Raw genomic sequence first — 22,168 nt, 5'->3', positions numbered from 1 at the left:
GAGGTTTCAGACAAGTGAGTTAACCTTCTGAGCCTTGGTTTATTCATCTGAAAAAATGGAGACCATTACTACCACATGTATATCACACTGACATCAACTTAGAGAAAGGAGGAAAAGCCACACACAGCACCCAACAGCTATTAAACTTCTCCCTGGGTCCCGCACTGTATACAACTGACCATTAATGGATCATTAAGCCTTTTCATTCAGGACCCAGGTCTTCATCTCCTCTGGGTAACATGGCCCAATGTGCAATTTACTCCCAGCAGGATCCAGTGGGTACTAGTCATCTCAACTGGACAGATGTCCCTCCCCAATACCCAGCTCCTCATTGACTCATATACTCACATTTCCTTGGTTGAGGTAGACAGTAACCTGTCCTTCATCTCTGATCTCAGAAAACATGGGGGCCCCCACAAGCAGGTCAGAGAGGCCATCCATGTTCAGGTCAACTGCGCACAAGGAGGAGCCGAAGTAAGAGCCCATCTGCAACCAAGTCCAATCACAACGACGTGTTCAGAGCTGTCCTTAAATCCCAAGGTCCCTCTTCATCAGCACATGTCCCCAGTGCCTCAGAAGCCATGTCAGCTGAGCAAAGAGTGACATACCCAACTCCTGTGGATTTTCCAGTCAATAAGACACCAAAGCTAGTCATCTTACAGATCCCTTTCCTAGAGCCCAATCAGGGCAGGTAAAGGGACAGTCCCCCAAGAATGAGATACTATGTTTATATATGTGCTCCATATGCCAGACTTTTCACAAAGCAAAGCAAGGAGGGATATGAAGTCTCACAACACAAGCAGGTAGGAAAATATGACATGGGCACATATCCTCCCCAGCCCCACACAGAGTAAGAGATGGGGCATGAGCTAGCAGGACAGAAGAACATGTAACTCACGTTCTATCATGTTTGACAGATGGATCTTCTTGAATCAGAGTGTAACCAGTACCTGCTACTTTATTATTCTCTCTCTCTCTCTCTCTCTCTCTCTCTCTCTCTCTCTCTCTGTGTGTGTGTGTGTGTGTGTGTGTGTGTGTGTGTGTGTGTGTGTGTGTTTGTTGTGCATCTTCATGTATATGCCTGTTCATATGAGTATATGAGTGCAGGTACATATGCACATCTCCACCTCTGCAGTGCTGAGGTTACAAGAGCATGCCACCACTCTGGGCTTTTTCATGTGCAGTCTGAAGATCCAAGGATCACACTCAGGTCCTCATACTTGTACAAGGAGACTCTGTAACTAAGCCCTCTCCCTAGTAGCTGTTATTTTACATCCACCATCTTAAACATAAAGACCAAAGATCCGGCCTTTTGCCTGGATGAAACAGGCAGCTCAAGTGTGCTTACAGGCGGTGTCTGAGTTGTGTGTCTAAGCCATGAGAGTGAGTGGTGGAGCCCACGGGCCTAGCTGAAGGAGCAGCCCCACCCTGCTGTGGCTCACATCACCAGGAGAGCTGGCTTCCAGCACATCAATCAGCTTTTCCATTTCCAAAAGACCATCTAAAATTTGGCTTTTAGTACCTATTCCAAATGCTAACGTATTCATTCTTTTAAAAGACCAATTGCTATGGGATTTGTGGCCGTAGGGCTGTAACCCCAGCTACTGAGAAGGTTGATGTAAGAATACGCCAAGTTCAAGGCCAGCCTGGCAAACTTAGTAAGACCCTCCTTTAAAGTAAAAGTAGGGGCTGGAGAGATGGCTCAGTGGTTAAGAGCCTACGCTATTCTTGCAGAGATCCTGAGTTCTGCTCCCTGCACCCACACTGAGCAGCTCACAAGCGCCTCCAGTTCCAGCTCCAGGGACAGGGGCATGTGACATCACTGGCCCACATGAGTACTGCACTCATGTGCACATGCCCACACACATGTACATGTAGTTTAAAAAAAAATCTTTAAGTAAAAGTTACAAGAGCTAAGGATATAGCTAAGTAGTAAGAGAGCTTTGCCCAGCAAGTCAGAGATCCTAGGTTAATATTCAGTTCTGTGATAACTAAGTAAATAAGCAACTACTGTGCATGCCCTAAGCATGCAAGCTGTGCCTCCCCTAAAGGGTTGTAGGTTTGAAACTTCTAACAAAAAGAGAACACATGCAATATTGTTTTAAGTAAATGCTTTCAAATGGAAGGGCCTGGAACTTTCTCTTACTTGTGAGACCTGTTGGCAGCTGACCTTGGGGAGTTTGAGATAGGTGGAGAGAGGTCCAACCTACTTCCTGCAGTTAGCACCAGCCTTGGAGGACTTGGGAAGGTTGCTTAGAGACCCAGGCAAGGACAGAGGGCAGAGCCAACAGCTGTTCTCTTGGGTTGAGCCCCAATGGGTGATTGGCTTAACCCAAGCAGGCTATTTAGCTTGGTGTCTTCATGGATGTTCAATCCTTCAAGTTTTTTATATGCAGACATTTCACTCACTGAGGTGAGTCAATGACACTTTGACATGTCAAGGACACACTTTGGACCCAGAGCTGCTTAACTGGCAATCCTCAGCAGCTCGGAGTGTGTCTATGTCTGTGTTTATGTCTGAATCACAAACTTAGTAGTGATCTTGTGCTCACTGTCATAAGGTGTCACTCAATAAAGAGCAGACCACTTTTCTTTTCCTTTTTTTTTTTTTTTTTTTTTTTTTTTTTTTTTTTTTGGTCATAGTTTGTGGTTTTCTTTCTTCCTGAAAGGGAGCCAGGATACTAGACAATTTGAACCAAAGTGGAGCCAAAGAAAAGCAGAAGTAAATGGGCGGTTCTCTGAGTTGGAACCTTCTGTTGTGTGTGTAGCTCTGGACAAAAGGGCAAAGCTAGAGACATCCTTTAGAAGCCCAGGGGGTCATGTCCTCCCCTTCTAACATAATGGAGAAGCTGAGAATATCTTCTAGCAATAAGCAGATGTCTATGAAGGGACAGGCCTATGTCAAGGTTGGATGGATGATGGTGAGCATGTGGTAACTGGAGATGCTGAGAAAGGACAGTGAAGGCCACAGGACATGGGGTGTAGATGATTTAGGGGTAACTCCAGAGCAGGGCAATGGCTCTTCACAGAAGAGCTGGAAAGAAATGATGGGGTCCTAGAAGATACCTCAGGCAGTAATGTACCTACTGTGCAGGCATGAGGACCTGAGTGAGCATCTATAATCCTGGTGCTGAGGAAGTTCACAGCTTAGTCAGCCCAACTGAGGGCCTCTCTCAAAAAAAAAGGTAGAGAGAGAGTGTGTGACTGAGGTAGACACCAGACATCAGCCTCTGGCCTCCATAAGCCCACACACACACATGCATGTACACCAGCATGCACACACACGTGTATATCCACATGAACACACACACATACACATACACACACACACACACACACACACACACACACACACACACACACACACGGAAGGGAGGGAGAGTGGGGGAATGGAGGAAGGAGGGGAAGAATTAGGAAGGTTGCTGTGCAGCTGGGGTAAAGCACCTTGGCCCTGCAGTCTCTGCGTGGAAGATCCTGACTTACCCTATCACAATGAGGCCATTCAAACAGACGTGTGTCTGTCCTAGAACTAGATGTGCTGATTCCTCAGGCAGCTTAGACAAGGTTCTCAAGGGCTGCATGGTTTCCCCTCACAGCACCAAGTCTCCAATCATCCCCCAAACCTCACTCCTTTGACACAATTGGTCATGGAAGCCCCTCTCCAAGCCCCTCTAGAGGCTTTGGGCAGAGTAGAGAAGCTGCAGGCAGATTGATAACAGAAGGATGCTCAGGAAACAGCAGGGGGCAGGGTCCAGTTCTTCGAGCACTTTGAAAGGATGCTCACACCTTGACTTGTAGGCCTATCATCCACAACAGACACAACAATCATGTATCATAAGATAGTCACTTGTTTGGGGGGTCCTCTCTGTTTTATATATCACAACTAGTACATAGCTATTTCTTTTCTAACTTTAGAGCTGCTTATAAAACTTGTTTTGCAAATTTTTCACTGTTACTTTCTGATGCTAATGTTTTGGGGTTTGGGAAATGTTAAAATAACACATGCCAGCACACTTCCAAGAGCTAAAAGCAAAGCCAAGTTTGTGGGTACCTTTTTTTTCATGTAAAGGTTATGATCATTATATACTGAGTGTACATATTAAGGTTGTTAAAATTGCAACCATAAGAAAAATACAACTACTCTGTGTAAGTGGGATCTTTGGAATTGTGAACACGGTTCACTGTTGGAACAAATGGAACGTTCCCAGACTGCTGTGTAGCAAGAACAAGGCAGAGTGGGAATGAAGCGGGACCCAGGGGAAGTGGGCCAGGAAGGCACAATCATTGCTTTCCCCTTGTCTCAGGGAAACTGTGGGCAAAGGCTCCTGGCAGCTCCCCCTGCCCACATTCCATGCATCCTTAGATTTGTTCCAGAACCTACTAAGGCCTCCAATGGCTTCCATGATCCCCCAATCCTCCTAGTCTCTGCCATATCCACTGAGCCACAAAGCTCAGCCACACTTTCCTGATGATCTGAGCCACAAAAACACAGGCAGGAGAGGGAAGCCCTAGAAAAGGATGTTAATGAATCACTGAACCATTCTACTCACTGAATCTCATGGATTACAGTGGAAACTTCCAGAAAACGGGGGGGGGGGGGTTGGGAGTTGGGGGAGATGAGCATGGTAGGGCAGCAGATAACTCTTTTCCAAGACAGCCTTCAGAAGTGGCTTTGTGGTTATTTATTTCTCAACCTTCTAAGAACATTAAGATACAAAGTCATTACCTGAAATAAATAATTACACACACACACACACACACACACACACACACACACACACACACCTCAGAGTATTTTAAGGAACTTTATAATTTTGTGCTGGACTGCATCCATGGCTACCCTGTGGTACACACGGCCAGTTGGCTGTGGATTGAACATCGCTGTACATGAACTAAGGTGGGTTTCATTTGGATTTTCTTTATGTGATAGCAGTTCCCCTGGCAGTGACAGTCAGGGGTGAAGGACATGGGAAGAGGAGGTGGCATCAGGCAGATGAGACAGGGACAGTGATCAGTAGCTAATCTTTCTGGGTTGGATGGATTGTGCACGCTCGGGACAGCCAGAGGAAGACAAAAGCAAAGGGAGGGTAGACAGAGAGACGCTCACATCATTCGGATGCAGCCCCTCGAGTGTGACACCTTTGAAAGCAAACCTGAGTGTACAAACTCATCCGCTATACCCTCAGGTTATACACATCTTTGAAAGGAACCAACTCCCATATGAACCACATCAAGAACTCACCTTTTTTCCTGATGCCTGAAAAATCTTTATTAAGGTCCCTGATCTTCGGTCAGCTCTAAATATATAAACCTATGGAATGAAAACAAACAAAGCCTCATCAGGAGCACTGACTAGAGATGCTTAGCGCTGTCTTCCTGCTGTCTCTCACAGGTGTGTGGACACCAGTTAAGGATAACAGAGTGCTGACAGAGCTCTCAGCAACTCCAAAAAGAAAGCCTCAATTCTGGGACGGAAAGGATCTCCCACAGCTCCTGAACCCATGGCTTGTGCACAAAAGGGCCCTGAAGAACTCCTCAATTAGAACTGAGTGATTTGACTCTCGGGAGACAGGTAGTCTTTCTCTTTAAATTAACTCCTTCAGTCCTGGGAGTTAGAGCTTTAGTGGATGTCATAACCTAAGCCAAAGTGGTGAGGGTGAGCATTGGGGATAACCTCTCCAACATGATTCCACACAGTAGTAAGTATTGTGAAATCCATGTGGATAAACACGGGATTAGTTTGGGGAAATAAGCAATGAAACAGTAAATAAATTCCTTTATGGTGGGATTTTTTTTCAGAGCCCTTAGCACTATGATGTCTGATTTGTTTTTTAAAGAGATTTATTGATTTTATTTTATGTATATGAGTGTTTTGCCAACACGCATGTATGTGCACCATATTGCATGCCTGGTGCCCACAGAGGTCAGAAGAAGGCATTTGACCACCCTCCCCCCAGAACTGGAGTTACAGATAGCTGTGAGCCACCATGTGGGTGCTGGGAGCCAAACTCTGCTCCTCTGCAAGAGTAACATGTGCAGAATGGTTCTCTCCTGGTCCTCTGGTTACACAGTATGCAAAGATGAGCTGATGAGAACCAGGGTAGAAGGGCCTTTCCTAGGCTAAGGAGCAGCCATGTTGGTGGGAAGCCCTTGGTGTTCTCACACCAAGAGTGAAAGCACCCAGATCCTAAAGGCCACAGTGGAGAAGGCTGGTGGCCTTGCTTCCTCCCCAGGCGGCGCCATCATCACTGGGCTTTTTTTTTTTTTCTTCCACTATATACAGAAATTCATGTGACTCAGAAAGAGCCAGTTCTTGGCAGAAGTTATCAGAGTTCAGCTGTGCAATCCCCAACAGTCTCTGCCTCAGGGCCCTGATTTATTTGGTTTCATTTTCAAAGGACCTCTCTCCACAGCATCCTACTCCTGAAACACAAGTAGCAACTGTTGCCTGCTGCCCAAGATGGTCCAGTGAGATGACCTCATGAGAACGTCTCAGGCAAGCCCTGTCAGCTGACGGCTTCTGGGCTCTCTGATTTCTCGGCTCAAGGTGCTCATTAACCAGGGTATGGGTTCCAGAGCTCAGGATTCCACTTCTCTGAACCACAGGAGACATGGTCAGACATGAACACTGCTCTACCCTTGGGACTATGGGCCCCAAATTCACACCACTGTTCAGCTGTTCCCAGTGCTGTGGTTTGAATATAAAATGTCCCCCATAGGCTCAAGCGTTTAAACACCTGGTTCTCAGCTGGTGTCACTGCTCAGGAGGGTTGGGAGGAGGGGCCTCTTGGAAGGTCAGTGGGGGCAGGCCTTGAGGTTAATGCTCTGCTTCTGGAGTGTGGGTGCTTCCTCTCTACTGCCTTTGGCGTTGTGACAGAGTCTCTCTCCTCTGAGTCATAATACCTTCTGCTTTCCCTAAACTGCTTTCTGCCAGGCATTTAGTCACAGCAAGGAGGCGTAATGAGTACAGCCAGTAAGATAAATGTGGCTCTCCTGAGCGGGAATGCCTGAACCGTGATGCTGCCCACAGCCACACTTCCCCTCATCAGGCCCTTCGAGGCCATGATTCCTAGAGAGTCTCAGAGTGCCCTGGACTACGGGGTGTCCCCTACCTTCTTGGCAGCTACGCTAGAGAAAGCCAGATCTACATGTTCCCAGGCTATCCCTGGTTACACTAGTCTTGAGAACACAATGGATTTTTGTTTTGTTTTGTTTTCTGAAATATCAGGGAAACAAATGAAGATCAGGCATTATAAAGCTCTCAAGACATTGAAGATGATATCTGATTGGGAAAGTGGAAGTATTTGAATTAGGACCGCACTAGATGCTCTTCCTCTGGAGGGTACCGTGATGTCAAGGATAGTCTTTAAAATCACACACAAAGTCAGTTGCAAGTGCTCTAAGCTTCCAAGGTAAACCTTCCCAGTGACCAGAAGGAGACAGTCAGAGGGCAGGATGCCCCATCGGACTGTTGCTTGCTCTTCAGCCACGAGAACAAAGCACACTGGAAAGCCTCTACAGGGCAGCACGCTCCCGTCCTCTGCCTGGCACTGTCAGGCCTCAGGCTTTTCTCCTCACCTTTCCAATGCCTTCATCCTGTGGGGCACCTCCTACCACATCAGTGATGGATGGATGAGAGAAGTGGCCAGCGGTCACTGCATAGCCTGAACAGGATGGGTAGAAATCGAGGACATGCTTGAGAAAGGAGGTCATATAAGAAAAACTATGCAGCAGAAGAAAACATTGCTTAGGTAGTGTTCTATCCAGACAGTATGCTCTAGTTATGTTGGGACATAAACCCTTCTGGAGGACAAGTGGAAGCTGTCAATCTCTTTATATTAAATAGCTTGTCTCATAAAAATGCATGCTCACAGGGACACTGTGAGGGCAGTACCTTCTGACTGTCCCCTATGGAACAAGTAGGGTGCTAACTACTCTGTGTGTTTCTTACTTTGGGGAAATACAATCCTAATGACATAGTCCATACAAAAAACATACAACTTCAAGTGTGAGCACAGTTCTAATGACACAGTCCACACACAAAAGCATACAACTTCATGAATGAGCACAGTTCTAATGACACAGTCCACACACAAAAGCATACAGCTTCATGAATGAGCACAGCTCTAATGATATAACTTCATGAATAAGCACAGCTGTAATGATATAACTTCATGAATGAGCACAGTTCTAATGATATAACTTCATGAATGAGCACAGTTCTAATGACACAGTCCACACACAAAAGCATACAGCTTCATGAAGGAGCACAATCTAGTGACACAACTTTATGAATGAGAATACACATCCTTAGTGGTGCAACCCCATCCAGGTCAAGAAACTGAACATAGGGCTAGGGATTCAGCTCAATGGCAGAGTGCTTGCTTGGTATGCATAAAGCCCTGGGTTCAATTCCTAATACTGCAAAATATTTCAATATTCTTTTTTTGCATATAGACAGTACATGGTTAGCCACCAATGCTCAAGATTACCAAGTAATATTCAAAGCCAATCTGCATGAGTCCAGATACCTGCAGTTAGAAATTATGTCATATCCTTTTTAAGAGAAGTGAGAGATACTGATGATGGATGGGTGTGTGGACAGGTGAGCAGGTGAGCAGTAAAAGGATCTGGGTTTAAAGAGAACCCAGAAACGATGGAAAAAGGGCATATGATCTTGATTTAAATGTCTCCTGCTTCCCACATGCCTAGCTGGCAGGCTGAAATCACACCCCGGCCAGTAGAAAAAGCTTTCTCATGACCTTCAAACCCTAAGGCTGTGATTACATATTGACCTGTGACACAGGTCGGCTGTGATCACTTTAGCACAGCTATCTCATTTTCTACATGCTTGACTTCTGTCAGCCTGAAGGCTCGAATTATACAAGACTACCATGAGTGATACTCACCTCAACTACTCCATGCTAATCCCTCTAGCAGATAAGGACCTCTGGCTTGTCACAGAGAGAAACCACAGGTCCTGTCCTCAAACCTAAAGCCACCAAGGAGCTGTGACTCTATGTGCCTTCCCTTAAATCCCCGACTCAGTGTTGAGTCCATTCTAGTCACTAATTTATACAGCGCCCTGGGAATGTGAGGCAAAACCCCCACCTCAGGGTGCTCACAGCTTAGTGGGAGATTCAGTACTAGAAGCAAGTGTGCCTCTGCATCACACACCCTGGGGTTCGGGGCTTCAGTATTCAGACCCTGCATCAGAAACTGTGGGTCTATAACTGACCTCACTGCCTATCAGTCATGTGACTTTGACGAGTTCCATAATGTCTTTGCACTTCCTCACCTAGGAACTGTACACGACCGTGATAACGCCTGCCTTAGAAGGTTGTTTCAGGAACTGGAAGAAATTACACACCAAGCCTGGCACTGAGCAGATGCTTGGTAAGTGGTGGGTTAAAGAGCTGGATGCAGAAACACCTCAAAACATGTAAAGTGCTGCTGGGTCTGTGCTAGTCGGCAAAATGCTCAAGCTGGGAATGGCAACCTGCCCCCCCACTCCTTACACCCTCCTACCAAGGTGATTCCAGGGAGTTCTCTATTCTAGAAGGGGGTCAGGGGTTTCCCTTGGCTTAATTTATATACAGCAGGCATGAAAGACATTGTTTTGTCATTACTAACCTTTCTAAATTTAGTTTAATTTTCAGTCCACTTAAGGCCTGGACTGAACAAAAAGAATTGGTGTACAGTTACACAAACAAAGGCAGTCCATCTCTGTGTGTGTTTTGGTTTTTGTATTTTTGAGACAGGCTCTTGCTAGGTTGCCCAAGCTGACCTCAAATTTGTGATCCTCCTGCCTCTACCTCCAGAGTGCTAGGATTACAGGTACAGGCTACTGTGCCCAACTTATCTCTGTTCTTAAATGAGCATGGCCTTCTTCTAGAACCTTCTCTCTCTCCCTCCTCTTCTTTCCTTCCTTTCATCTTTGACTCTTTCCTCCCACCCCGCCTTGTTTGGAAATAGCATCTGCCTATGGAGTCTGGAATAGCCTCAAATGTCCTTGATTCCATAAACTTCCTGCTGAAGCTGTGGTCTCCATAGCAAGGACTATGGATACACAGTGCTGTACCCAGCCCAGGATCATTTTTGCCTGGGTGGCTGCTAAATTAAATTATGCCCATCTTCTTTCTACACAATTAAAAGAATTTTAATGAAATGAAAAAAAAAAAAGAGAGAAATTTCCTTTGAGGGAAGTTCAGCACTATGTTGTTTGATCTCATGGAAATTCTGATTCTTACTGTTTATACTTGTTACCAGGAAGCAGGCACACCATTCACAATGATCTCTAGGGAAAGCCAGGTTCAACGGCATTGATTCCGTGTCTGGCTCCCAGAATGTGATTGGCTGCTAAAGCGAGGCAAGGCAATGGTTAGTCCCCTGGAGGCCCCCCTCACATTTTTACAAAACCATCCAGTTTTCACAGGGTTTCCTCTTTGATCTCCCTACCACCCATGTATGCAACTAAATGTTAAGAAACTCTAATTAAAGTGTAATTAATTAGATTGATGGGTATAAGAGCCAACCACTGCTTCTTTCTATTAATAAAGCAATAATCCATGAGCTTGTGGTCATGGTAATCGCTCACAGTCCACCTTGTCACCTACAGACTCTCCAGCTACTCACCCAGGTAGGTATACCGCCTGCTCATAATCACGTCATCGTTCAGTTTATAGTATGTGTTGTCTGTGAGATTCAGCACCTTGACCGTCCCAGCCCAATAAAATGAGCCTGGGGCACCCATGACCACCAGCTCCTAGGGGGAAAATCCAGAAGGAGACAGAGTTAGTTGATATGTTGAAAGTTGCAGTCACCGCAAAGGAGAGTTGAGCATTGACATACAATGCCTCTCTACGGCAGTGACACATATGGTACCAGATCCTGGGCAATCTGGACTCTACCATGTAGCCAGAATTTTTAGACCTAAATATGAGATTACTAAGCAAGGGGAGAGAATGAGTGACAGACCAAGTACCTGCTTTGGCTATCAGTGAGGCTGTATGAACACCCCCAACCCCCAAAACACACACACACACACACACACACACACACACACACACACACACACACACGTTCATCCTAAGATAAAACACAGAATGGTAAACAATTGATACTGTTCCTAAATCATGTGACTCCAGGAAACAGTGCTCAAAAGAACACAGCAACATCACTCCTGGCATGGTGGGGCACTCCTATAATCCCAACAGTTGGGAAATAGAGGCTGGAGGATCAGGAGTTCAGAGCCAGCCTTGACTACATAGTGAGTTCAAATCTAACCTGAGCTGCATGAGATGGTCTGGTAAAGATGTTGGGTGGTAAAGGGGCTTTTACAAAAGACAGAACACCCAAGCTCCATTCCCAAAACTCAAGGTAGAAAGAGAAAACTGATTTCTGAAAGTTGTCCTCTGACCACCACACATGTACTACACCAGGCACACCTGCATGCTTGCAAGCACATACACATATATACACATACATAAAATGTGTGCATATATATATACACAATGATAAATAAATCAAATTTTAAAAATGGAAAGAAGGTGCCTAGGGGGTGGGAGAGCACAAAGAGAGAGGGAAAGTAGAGAAGAATGATGGAGAAAGAAACAAGAACAACTTTCATTCAGGAAAAAAAAACAATAAAATCTCATTCTTTTGTAAGTTAATATTTGTTTTAAAAAATACAACATGCACATACATGGAGCACATACACATACATAGACAAACAATCAAGTCTTTAAAAAATAAAGTAGCTTTATATAATAAAACAAAAATATAGGCACTGAGAGATAGTCTTGGGGTACACTTGAGTTTTTATTGAGATCATAAACTTTTAAATAACTTATCTGTATGAATATACAGACACAAACCAGGCAGCTGGATCTCTGTGTGTTTAAAGTCCCTTCCTCCACTGGCCCATAGGGCTATGGGAAGCCCTCTTCTCCTCTCTCCATCCCATCCTTTCCTCCTTTATAGACAGATCACCTCCTTAGTCACCAGGAGAAGGTGGTGCAAGGCACAATCACTCATCCATCCACTCACTCTCCTCACACTGGTGTGAAAACAGTGCCAGTTCTCAAAGGGTGTTTGAAAGGCAAGCCACAGGTTCATGAGAGGAGAGAGACTCTTCCTGGCCTGGAGCTTAAAAAGGAATGTGTAATCAATGCCAGAACACAAAGGGCACTGGAGAGCATGAGTGATGCCCTCAGGACCAGTTGTATACACAGTGTGGAATTCTCTTCATCTGCAACTTGTTCTGAGCAACAGCAGGAGACTAAAGACTCTGCAGGGCCCCGGGTGAGGGACACACTGTTCCCCTGTGATTTGGATTCATCCAGAAGAAACACTAAGTTAATTTCTCCTGCTACCTCTCAAGTGTCACAGAGTACATAAACACAGTCATCTCCTTCCTTAAAAACGGGAAAAGATGGCTGGAGACCTAGCTGGTTTGTAAACCTGCTTGCCACAGATGCATGAGGACCTGAGTTCAATCCCCAACACTGACATAAAAACCCAGGCATGGTGGCATATGCCTGGAATGCTATTGTGGGGAGGATGAGACAGGCAGCTCCCTGGAGTTCACTGGTCAGTCAGCCTAATCAGCAAACTTAGGTTCATTGAGAAACCTTGACTCAAAAAATAAAAATAAAAAAAAAAACAAGGTGAATGGCTCCTGAGGAACAATGGCACATAAGGCTGACTTTTGGCCTCTATAGATGCATGTACACATGTATACACATATGCACATAAATGTATGCACACACACACACATGCACGCACTAATAATAACAATAAAATTTAAAACATGAAGACAAACCTCCTATTTTTCCCCCTTCTTCATTTAGTAATCACACTGTCTATCTCATCTCAGTCCAAACTGGCAGACGCAGCCAAAGCTGTGGCTTTCCTGGCTGTATTCAAGGGAGACACTGACTTCCTGGAAGCCCTCATGTTTGGCTTTTCCTATTCACTGTGAGTGGTGGCTGGGTCCTTTTTGGTGCTTTTCACAAATGTCAGAACAATGTGATCAATTCTAAGTTTTCTGTCATGCAAGGAAGAGCCAATGATACACACAAATACAGTTGTGTAAAAGATACCATTGACCAAATCCAATCTCTCAATAAACCGTGTGTATCTCTATGGTGATATTTCATTTGTAGTGAAATGTGGTTTTATTTGTATATTAATAAAGTTGCCTTGGGGTCAGAGCAAGCCATAGCAGAAGCTGGGCGGTGGTGGTACATGCCTTTAATCCCAACACTTGGGAGGCAGAGCTAGGCGGATCTCTGTGTGTTCAAGGATACAGCCAGCATGGAGACACACGCCTTAAATCTCAATAACAACCATAGAAGGCGTACAGACAGGCAGTGATGAGGAGGTCATGTAGCTGGGTTTACAACCAATGAGAAGGCAGAACAGAAAGTCTATAAAAAAGAAAAAACACACAGAAGTAGGTCTCTTGCGGAGAGGAAAGACAGCAGCAGCAGTGAAGGGTAAGGTTTTCAGCTCTCAGCCATTGCTCTGACCTCTTGGCTTTTAACTCTGCAATTGGCTCTGTGTTTCTTATTTAACAAGACGGTTACATCTACATCTCTCTCTCCAAGATGCCTTCAAGGTGCAAGGTCATCTGGATGTGCCTAAAAGGAGCTGCCAGCCTTTGTCTGCCTGCCACCAGACAGCATAGCATCTACTATTAAATCTGAGCCGAGGAATATCACCTGACATCTCCATGGTGGGCTGGTCCTTCCTTGTCTCCTCTAGAAGCTTGGAGGATGTCACCACTGATATTCTAGTCTACAAAAATGGCTTACGTTGTCCTTTATCCTCAAGGGCACAGGGCATCATAACTAGAAGATGATTGATGACCTCAGGGGCATTGACCCACAAGTCAGTCTCGGGTGGGAATGGTCTGGCCCAACATGGCCGCATCCAGCAGGCTACAGCTAACGCAGTGGCAGAGGGTGGAGGCCAGCAGGAGGGCAGAGGAGGGGCATGGGGCCTGCCTGACCCTTCCAACCACATTTCCTGTTCAGTTGCAGATGGTTAAAGTTCCAGAAATGAGGGAGACAGAGAGTTCAAAGACCTGCTGTTTACAGGGGCCCAGAGCCTGGGAACTAAAGCTGAGGCTGAGGCACAGGCAAGCCAGGAGACAACTGCCTGAGTTGGAAAACTATATGGCCTCACCTTCCCACCAGAGCCATCTCCCTCTCCTGTGCTCTGGACACTCAGTCCCTACTTATCTACAGAGCCTAGGAGGCAAAAGTCAGGGCACCGAAGTTATCTTGGTCTCTGAGTCCCCATCTCTCCTCCTTAGCTTACACTGCTGCTGGGCCTCTCCCACACTGCCCTGCCCTCTCCACCCTTTGCAAGCCCTCCTTCTGTCTAGCTCCAATGTCTCACCCTCTCCAACTTACCAGCTGATGGGGCCCAAAAGATACATCTCCTCCTGTAACCCCCAGGAATCCTTGTCCCCCAGTTTCTGGTCAAAAGCTTAATAAGTTCTGATCTCTACCATGAATCAACCCTCTCCTCTATCCTGAAGGGTAAATATCTCCACACTGCCCCATGCTGAGTCACTCAAGCCCTAACTCTGCCTGTGGGCAGCCCATGCCCAAGAATATTCTAGAAGCAGCTCTCTGAGTAGCCCAATATTTCACCTTTAAGAACAGAATATACCAAGGCTCAATTGTTGAATGACTTTGGGAGAGCTGTGTGTAGCAAGTGCACAGTGTCTTGTGTGCTGTGCCACAGTGAGAATGTGCTGTGTCCCAGCAGTGGCCATGGCTATGTGTGCAGGAGGGGGTGGGGAAGTCGATGAGGGCAGAGAGGCAGGAGGGCCCAGGAGGCTGTGGACAGTGTGGCTTAGATTTTATCAAAAGCAGATGGGAAGACACTGGACATCTGAGCAAGAAGAACCATGATGTCTTTGCTGTCTGTAGAGGGTGGTTCTGAGGCTCCTGTTGGGAGGCCAGACTCCGGGAAAGATGGTAGGGTTCTACAGAGGGGAGGGAGAACTCAGAGAGAAAGCGGGTCTCTGTGGGAGGCTGTGGACCTGTGGGATGGTAGAGAGGGAGGCAGGAGGGGCTCTCATTTTAACTACAACAAACGGTGACGCCAATCCCAGGACCCGGCATGGAACTCTGTGTAGACCAGGCAGGTCCATCCTTTTGACATCCCAACAGAACTTGGTATCCATGCTTAAGAGTTGTGCAAATGTGATAAATCAATTTGCAAGAGTAAATTTTACATTTTAAATACATTTTGTGTTGGGCCAAATCCATGGAGATCCCGGGCCATTCGGTTTGAACATCACTAGTACAGAGTCAGGAAAGGGTGCTGATGTGAACGGGCGTGGCAAGCTGCTGGAGACAGGGTTGGAAGCAAAGCACCTGGTGGTTACTAGTTCCAGAGTGCAGCTGATGAAACCATCTTTTCTTTGTTTCCTCTGGACTAGCTACTAGTCAGACTGTTTTCTCTGACTTCAGAGAGCATCTCTGAGAACCGGGTGGACAGTTCCCCTGACTCTGAGCTGTTGAGGAGGAAAGTCCCAGACCAGAGAAGGCTCTTTCCTGCCCCCTCAGTGTCACACATGCTCCCCCAGGAGGGAAGGCACAGGGTCCTGAGAGTCAGGCCTGGGCAGTGTGGAATCAGGGCCTCTGTCTTCCATGGAATAGGAGGCCATAGGGTCAGAATGTCAGGATTTGCTTTGTAAAATCCCTCAGGCTACTGGGCAGAAAACATATGGTTCCACTCAAGAAAGGACCCAGGCTGGAGGGGGGGGGGAGAACTACACAGAGTGGCAGCTGCATGACACTGAGAATTCATTAATGACTGAGCTGTAGGCTTTAAAAGGGAAGAATTTATATTATGTATATATAATACTGAGATGACTCAGCAGTTAAGAGTGCTGGCTGCTCTTCTACAAGACCTAAGTTCAGTTCCCAGCACCCATGTCAGACAGCTCACAACCGACTGTGACTCCAGTGCCAGGACTGATGCCCTCTTCTGGTCTCTGTGGACACTGCACTAACATACACACACATGCACATACACTCACACACATAGACATAATTTATAAAATCTTATTTTTTTAAAATTAAGGATTATGGGAGACAGTTTGGGGGCAGTGAGTCAGCAAGGGTGCTGGTGGCTTTGGGAGAAGCATCGTGGCGGCCATCACCAAGTGAAGTAACGACAGAAAAAGGCAGTCATCTGGTATGTGTTCTAGGGATTAAACGGTGAACTTGGGGTGCAAAGGGACATTTGATGTTTGGCCTGAACAAGTGCATGGATGATACTGTCCTTGCAAAGCCACGAGAGGGATGGCATGTGACTGGCTGGGCACTGCAATGGCCCAAAGTTTGACAACCTGAGTTCAACCCTGGACCACGCATGGTGGGAGGAGCAAACTCACTCCTGAAATTTGTCCTCTGACCTCCACACATGAGCCATAGTATGTTCACCCAGACACATATGCACAAAATAAAGAGATGCAGTTTTAATAAAAAGTACCGGAAAATGTCCTAGCAGTCAAAAATCACTCTGTTCCTGTCACTTGGGCACATTCCAGACTAGAAGTCTTCAGAATTCCAGGGATGGAAAGCCTGATGTGTGTAAAATTGAGTCTCTCTGCTAAGGAGGGGAAGTGATATGAAGTGACACCCAGGAGACTGACATACATTTAAACTGCTGTCAGCTTCTCCCATAGATCTCAGGCCAAGTCAACTCTAGAAATCTCCCCATGAGCCAGCCCAGCCCCAACACCCACATGGTCCAGGCTCAGCTGATGCCCTTCATCAGGTTTAAAGTCCCCTGGCAGAGACATGAGAATCTACTCCCTTGGGGCTCAGCTGCCGGGGGCACCAGAAATCCCATCTCCAGGGGCCACCCAACCACAAAATGGAAAGGACCAAACACCAAGAAGGGCAGAGAAAGAAATGCCACATGGCTGACACCCACCTCAGTGAAGAAGCCTGCCATCCCGGCCTGGCAGGAGCCATGTTCCTCCCCATACTTCTTCTTATACTCTGGAGAGAGGGAGAAAAGCAGACCACAGCCATGTCAGTATGTGCCAGGCATGTGTGGATCTGACCACTTCCCCCGCACCTCTGTGGGCTGGGCCCAGGGATGCCGTCCAGGCTGAGGTACAGGAAGAAAGTCTTAGGAACTCACCAGACTGGGCTCTGAAGCCATCAGGCAGCCAGGCTGCCAAGTGCCTCAGAGGATTACCTCCATTCATGAGAGAAAAAGGAATGACAGGCACAGTCGTCAGCCAGGAGGCTGGTGACAATTACCCAGAGGGCCCGGGGAGCCAAAAACAGGATTCAGAAATGGAACACTGTGGACATTGCCATGGGGAGCCCCCTGGAAGGATGTCAACCCTCCCAGAGAGCCCCTGGCCATCTGCCTTCTCCTGGGCAATCAGAAGCAAGTCATCCACCTGTGCGCTGAGGAAGAGGAAACCAGCCCCAGCATGTTGTCACACTCTTGAGGTGTGTGTTGCTAGTGTGTGCAAACACCTCATCTGCCTTGTGTGGAAGAAACAATCAGAGCTCCTGGGGCCCAAAGAAAACTGAGTTGGGGCTGAGGAGTTAGCTGAATTGATAAAAATGCTTGCGTGTAAGCATGAGGACCTATGCTCAGTCCCCAGAACCCATGTTTTCAAAATAAGTGGAGCATGTGCGCACTCGTAATCCCAGTGCCGGGGAGGTGGATACGGGAGGACTCTAGATGCCTGCTCGCTTGGTGAGACACAAGTCAGTGAAGGATACTGTCACCAAAAACAAAGCAGATGGCACATGAGGGTGACCTTTGCAGGAGTGCACAAATGTGCATGCACTAAACACAATTGAACATGCACCCACATGCACACCATGCACTACTCAGCACAGGAGGACATTTTTGTGGCCGTTTTACTATTAAGGCATGCAGGAAGAGAGGGAGGCCACCTGAGGACTGCTTAGCTGGCTCCAGGCTTTGCCTCTCTTCCTTTCTGCCATCACATTGATTCTCCTGAACTTCCAAACATCTCTCCATTCATGAACAGGTCAGAAAACCAGTTCTCAGAGAGATGGAGTCAATTACCAAGGGTCACACAGCTACTTCACACACAATCTTGTACCGCTGTGGTACAAAGTGAGGGGTTTTGCAAGACTAAGAGGTTGACTGACTCTTTGAAGTCACCTCAGGAACAAAGAGTAGGAGGTGGAGAGGTGAGAGGGCCCTCGGGTGTCCCCAACGATGTAGCAATAACGCTGCTGGAGACGTTCAGGCTGGGGCTGGCCAGTGTTAACCTAGTGACCCCCACACTGTCCCCAAGGCTCTCAGTGATTCTCTAGTATCATTAAAGGCAATGGAAATATTTTTCTGAAAGACTAAAGGAACAATGAAGCTATGATTACAACAGGACGGGGCTTCCTGAAGCTCCAAGTGTGTGCTCCAGGCGGGGTGGGAAGGGCCTTGGGGAAATGAAGGGAGAAATTCAGTTTCCAACAACACACCGCAGAGCTTATAACATTTTCCAGTAAGTGGCCATTAATCCAGGCCAAATTACAATGGAATATTAATTGAGTTACTCCTCTCCCCTGTGAGGTTACAATCAGCCCCCCCCCCCCCCCGCCTTGTTCAGTCATTATGAGGAAGACTCCCTGGCTGTCAAAAGCAGCCCCAAATCTCACAGTGGGGGCTGAGTGGAAGAGATGGGCAAAGAAACAAATCCTACATCAACTGTGGGGTACAAAAATGATGCAAAGCGAAATTGTCTCAAACAATGCAATGTGGGACTAGAGAGCGGCTTAGCCGTTAAGAACACTTGCTGCTCTTCCAGAAGATCAGTGTTCAATTCCCAGGACCCACGTCAGGCAGCTCACAACTGCCTGTAACTATAGCTCCAGGGGATTGAACATCCTCCTGTGGCACCTGCACACCTGCGTGCGCGTGCACACGCGCGCACACACACACACACACACACACACAAATCTTTTTTTAAAATAGCACAGTAACAAAAAGGTCAAAATGTCCAACTTAAGCAGCTACAAATAAAACCTAGAATGTCTGATAATGGTTTTCACCTGCAGATGCTAAAGCTAAATAAGCCACTGTAATTTCTGCATGTGTGCATGTGTGTGTTCCTGGGTGGGTTTACACACAGGTGCACAGGTAAGAATGAGGAGGCCAGAGGACAACCCCCAACACTCCTCTTCAAGGGCCATCCACCTTTGTCTTTTGAGTCGTGACCCCTCACTGAGCCTCAAAATCACCAGTTAGGCTAGGAGAATCAGAGACTTGGAGTCTCCACTTCCCCGGTGCTGAGATGACAAGCCCAAACTAGCATGTCCTGAGTTTTATGGGTGTGCTTGCAAGCCAGGCATGCTACAGACTAATCATCTCCCTGCAACTGAAACTCTAAAACATGAAACAATCCAGAAAACTCAGACTTTAGGAGTCTACAGAGACCATCTTGCCTGACACAGCTCAGCCTTATAAATCTGACATGATAGCAATTATGTGCTTTTAAAGCACCCCAAGTCTCTTTATAGCTTGGACTCTAAAGACAGTTCACAGAGAAACATCACCATGCCTCCCTCAATCTCAAATCTTGAGGGTGTTCCCTATGTTGGGAGCTGAGGTTTCTGAGATGGCCCCATCCTGGCCCAGGCTAATGTCCTACAGGGGTGAGTTGTCACTGGTACTCCAGCCTCAGTGAGCAGGAGGTGCTGTATGGAGGACAGCTACCACTTCTCCAAGCTGGCACTGCCCTATTCCAGGGCTGAGGGCCCAGGACACACCAGCAATGGCTTAGACATTTCTAAAGTTACCAGGTCTGGGCCTGCCCTCTCTGAAGGCTCCAGAGTGAGGATGAATGTGGAGGCCTTGCCTGGACCCCACTACTCAGAAATCCCTGCTAGAGGACAGCCCACATTCTCAGCCTCCCAGAAACCTCAGTGATGCAGCCATGAACTCTCTTGCCCCACCCTTCCCATACACACCCAGGAGCAATGGTAACCTAGTTACTCTGTTCTTGGAGGCCTCAGTTTTCTAGATGTCATAGGAATCTACAGCCTTCCAGATACCCCCTCAGCTTCTCTGCTCAGGTGACCTTTCAGGTAAACATAAATTATACACTTCCCATCATGAAAATGGCAAGCTTATTTGCCTAAGTGTCCTCAACACTAGCCTGCATTTGCCTGACGGCATTTGACTGAGACCCATGCAGAAATAAATGCACAAGGGCCAGGCATGGACGGTTCTCCTGCTGACAAAGTCCTGAACTTTGAAATCTCTCTGCAGCCACTGGCCTTCTCACCTACCCTTCCCACCTCCAGTCAGTCAGGCTCCCAGAATGCCATTCAGCACTACTTGAAAAGGCTCTGTGCTTTGTGTACTAGGAATCACGGGTTCTACAGCCACTAACCCAGAGACTCAAGGACATAAAAGGTCATTTTAAGAAGGGAAAGATCTGCTGGATGGTAGTGTCTCACACCTTTAATCCCAGAACTTGAAGGCAGGAGGCAAGGGGATCTCTGTGAGTTCAAGGTCAATTTGGTCTACAGAGGGAGTTCCAGGATAGCCAGGGAAACCCTATCTTGAAAAACAAAATAAAATAGAAAGAAAAAGAAGAGGAAGACCTACAGCAGAGATTTTTCTGGGTTTTCCACACTGGTTCTACCTTGGGTAGGTCTGTGTTCTTTAAAGGACCCAGGAGAAGCAGGACAGAGCATCCATCTTTTGAATCTTTGTCCACCCTGTGACCTTCACTAACTATCTCTGAAGCTCTGGGAGCAGTCACACAACCACAGATGGGACAACCCATCCCCCACAGCCACAGTAATGGGAAGTCATCATGCCTGTGCTCATGGCCTCTGGGTCAAAGCCAAGCCCTCTGAAGCAGAGTGAGCAGCTTCACTGCAGGACCCCAGAGCACCCACCTGTCTTGGAGCTCTGCAGCATCAAGCCATGGGGGTCTGGACTCCCTCTGCTAAGACCAGACACCCACCCTACTCCTTTTCAGGAAAACCAAACAAGACACAACATCATGACTAGGGATGTAGTTCAGTTGCTAGAGTGAGTGTGTGCATACTAAACCCTGGGTTCCATCATGAGCTGGGCATGGTAGCACATGCCCATAATCTTAGCACTCAAGTGGTGGAGGCAGGAGGATCAGAAGTTCAAAGTCATTCTGGGTAACATGAGACCCTATGTCTACACTAAACAAATTCAGAACCAATATCTTACAGACACTAAGGGTCTAGTATATAGAGGCCTATGCTACTATATTCAAATACTTAAAATCTTCATTCAAATAAAAACCTAAACACTTGATTTTGCTTGCCTAGTTTGAGTAGGAGGTATATCCTATGCACAAAGCTACGGAAGTGGGTGTGGTAGAGCCAGGGACACGGGCTAGCCCAAGAAGAGCAAACCCAAGAAATGTGAGTCACCCCGGTCCCCATTGAGCAGTCCAGGAAGCACACAGCAGAGGGATCCAGGAATTGCTGGGGTGACCTCCAGCCTCCCATGTTCCCAGGAAGACCCTTTTGTACACAAAGGCAAGGGCAGTTGGCCCCAGCGTCTGGGTGCTCCTGGCCTTGCCCATTTAGTCTCCAGCAGTCCCCACAGTCATGGCCACACAGAGAGGACTCCAAGAGGCAGAGCTCTCTTGGTTAAACCATTTATCCACCTCAAAGACACAGGAGAGAAGCAGGCTCCCTCACAGTAGCCTGCCGTCTTTGTAATGTGCCCAGCTGTCTGACCCGGGGAAACTGAAGCCGCTGAGCAAATACAGGACCTAGGAAGAGGACCTGGAAGGGGGCGGAGACCTCTCCGCTGCAGGCAGGTTTGATATGCTTGGCTAGCACTACACACTTTGATTCAAGTTTCACAAACCCTGCCTAAACAGAGGCAATTCCAAGATGAGGAGAAACATGGGCTTCAAACACCTGCAGCCCACCCTAAAGCTAGTGAATTGTGATCGACATAACAAACCCACGGAACTGCATGCTAGGGTAAGCCCTTAGACCAACACAGAACAATTCTTCATAGGAGCTCACTTCTGACCACATGTTGGAGGAAATGTGATTTTCCAAAGCCAATTATTTCTTTTCCTTTTATTTTTGCATGTATTAATTACTCATCATTTCAGGTTTCATAAAGACAATTGCTT

General features: G+C 47.0%; 1 protein-coding gene across 1 annotated transcript in view; it reads right to left on the bottom strand.

Moving 5' to 3' along the window:
• Itga9 (integrin subunit alpha 9) overlaps positions 1-22,168 on the bottom strand; it is a 308,478-nt gene that overhangs the window by 245,998 nt on the left and 40,312 nt on the right. Inside the window, exons 5-9 of the mRNA XM_036193333.1 lie at positions 16,966-17,033; positions 10,636-10,765; positions 7,579-7,664; positions 5,243-5,311; positions 349-486 (exon numbers count right to left, since the gene is read on the bottom strand). Coding sequence (XP_036049226.1) covers positions 349-486; positions 5,243-5,311; positions 7,579-7,664; positions 10,636-10,765; positions 16,966-17,033 — 491 coding nt within the window. The remainder of the gene's footprint in view (positions 1-348; positions 487-5,242; positions 5,312-7,578; positions 7,665-10,635; positions 10,766-16,965; positions 17,034-22,168) is intronic.

Source organism: Onychomys torridus, chromosome 7 (genome assembly GCF_903995425.1).
Source record: "Onychomys torridus chromosome 7, mOncTor1.1, whole genome shotgun sequence".
Lineage (NCBI taxonomy): Eukaryota > Metazoa > Chordata > Mammalia > Rodentia > Cricetidae > Onychomys > Onychomys torridus.
Note: the sequence above shows the minus strand (reverse complement) of the source record. Positions and strands in the feature narration are given on the sequence as shown.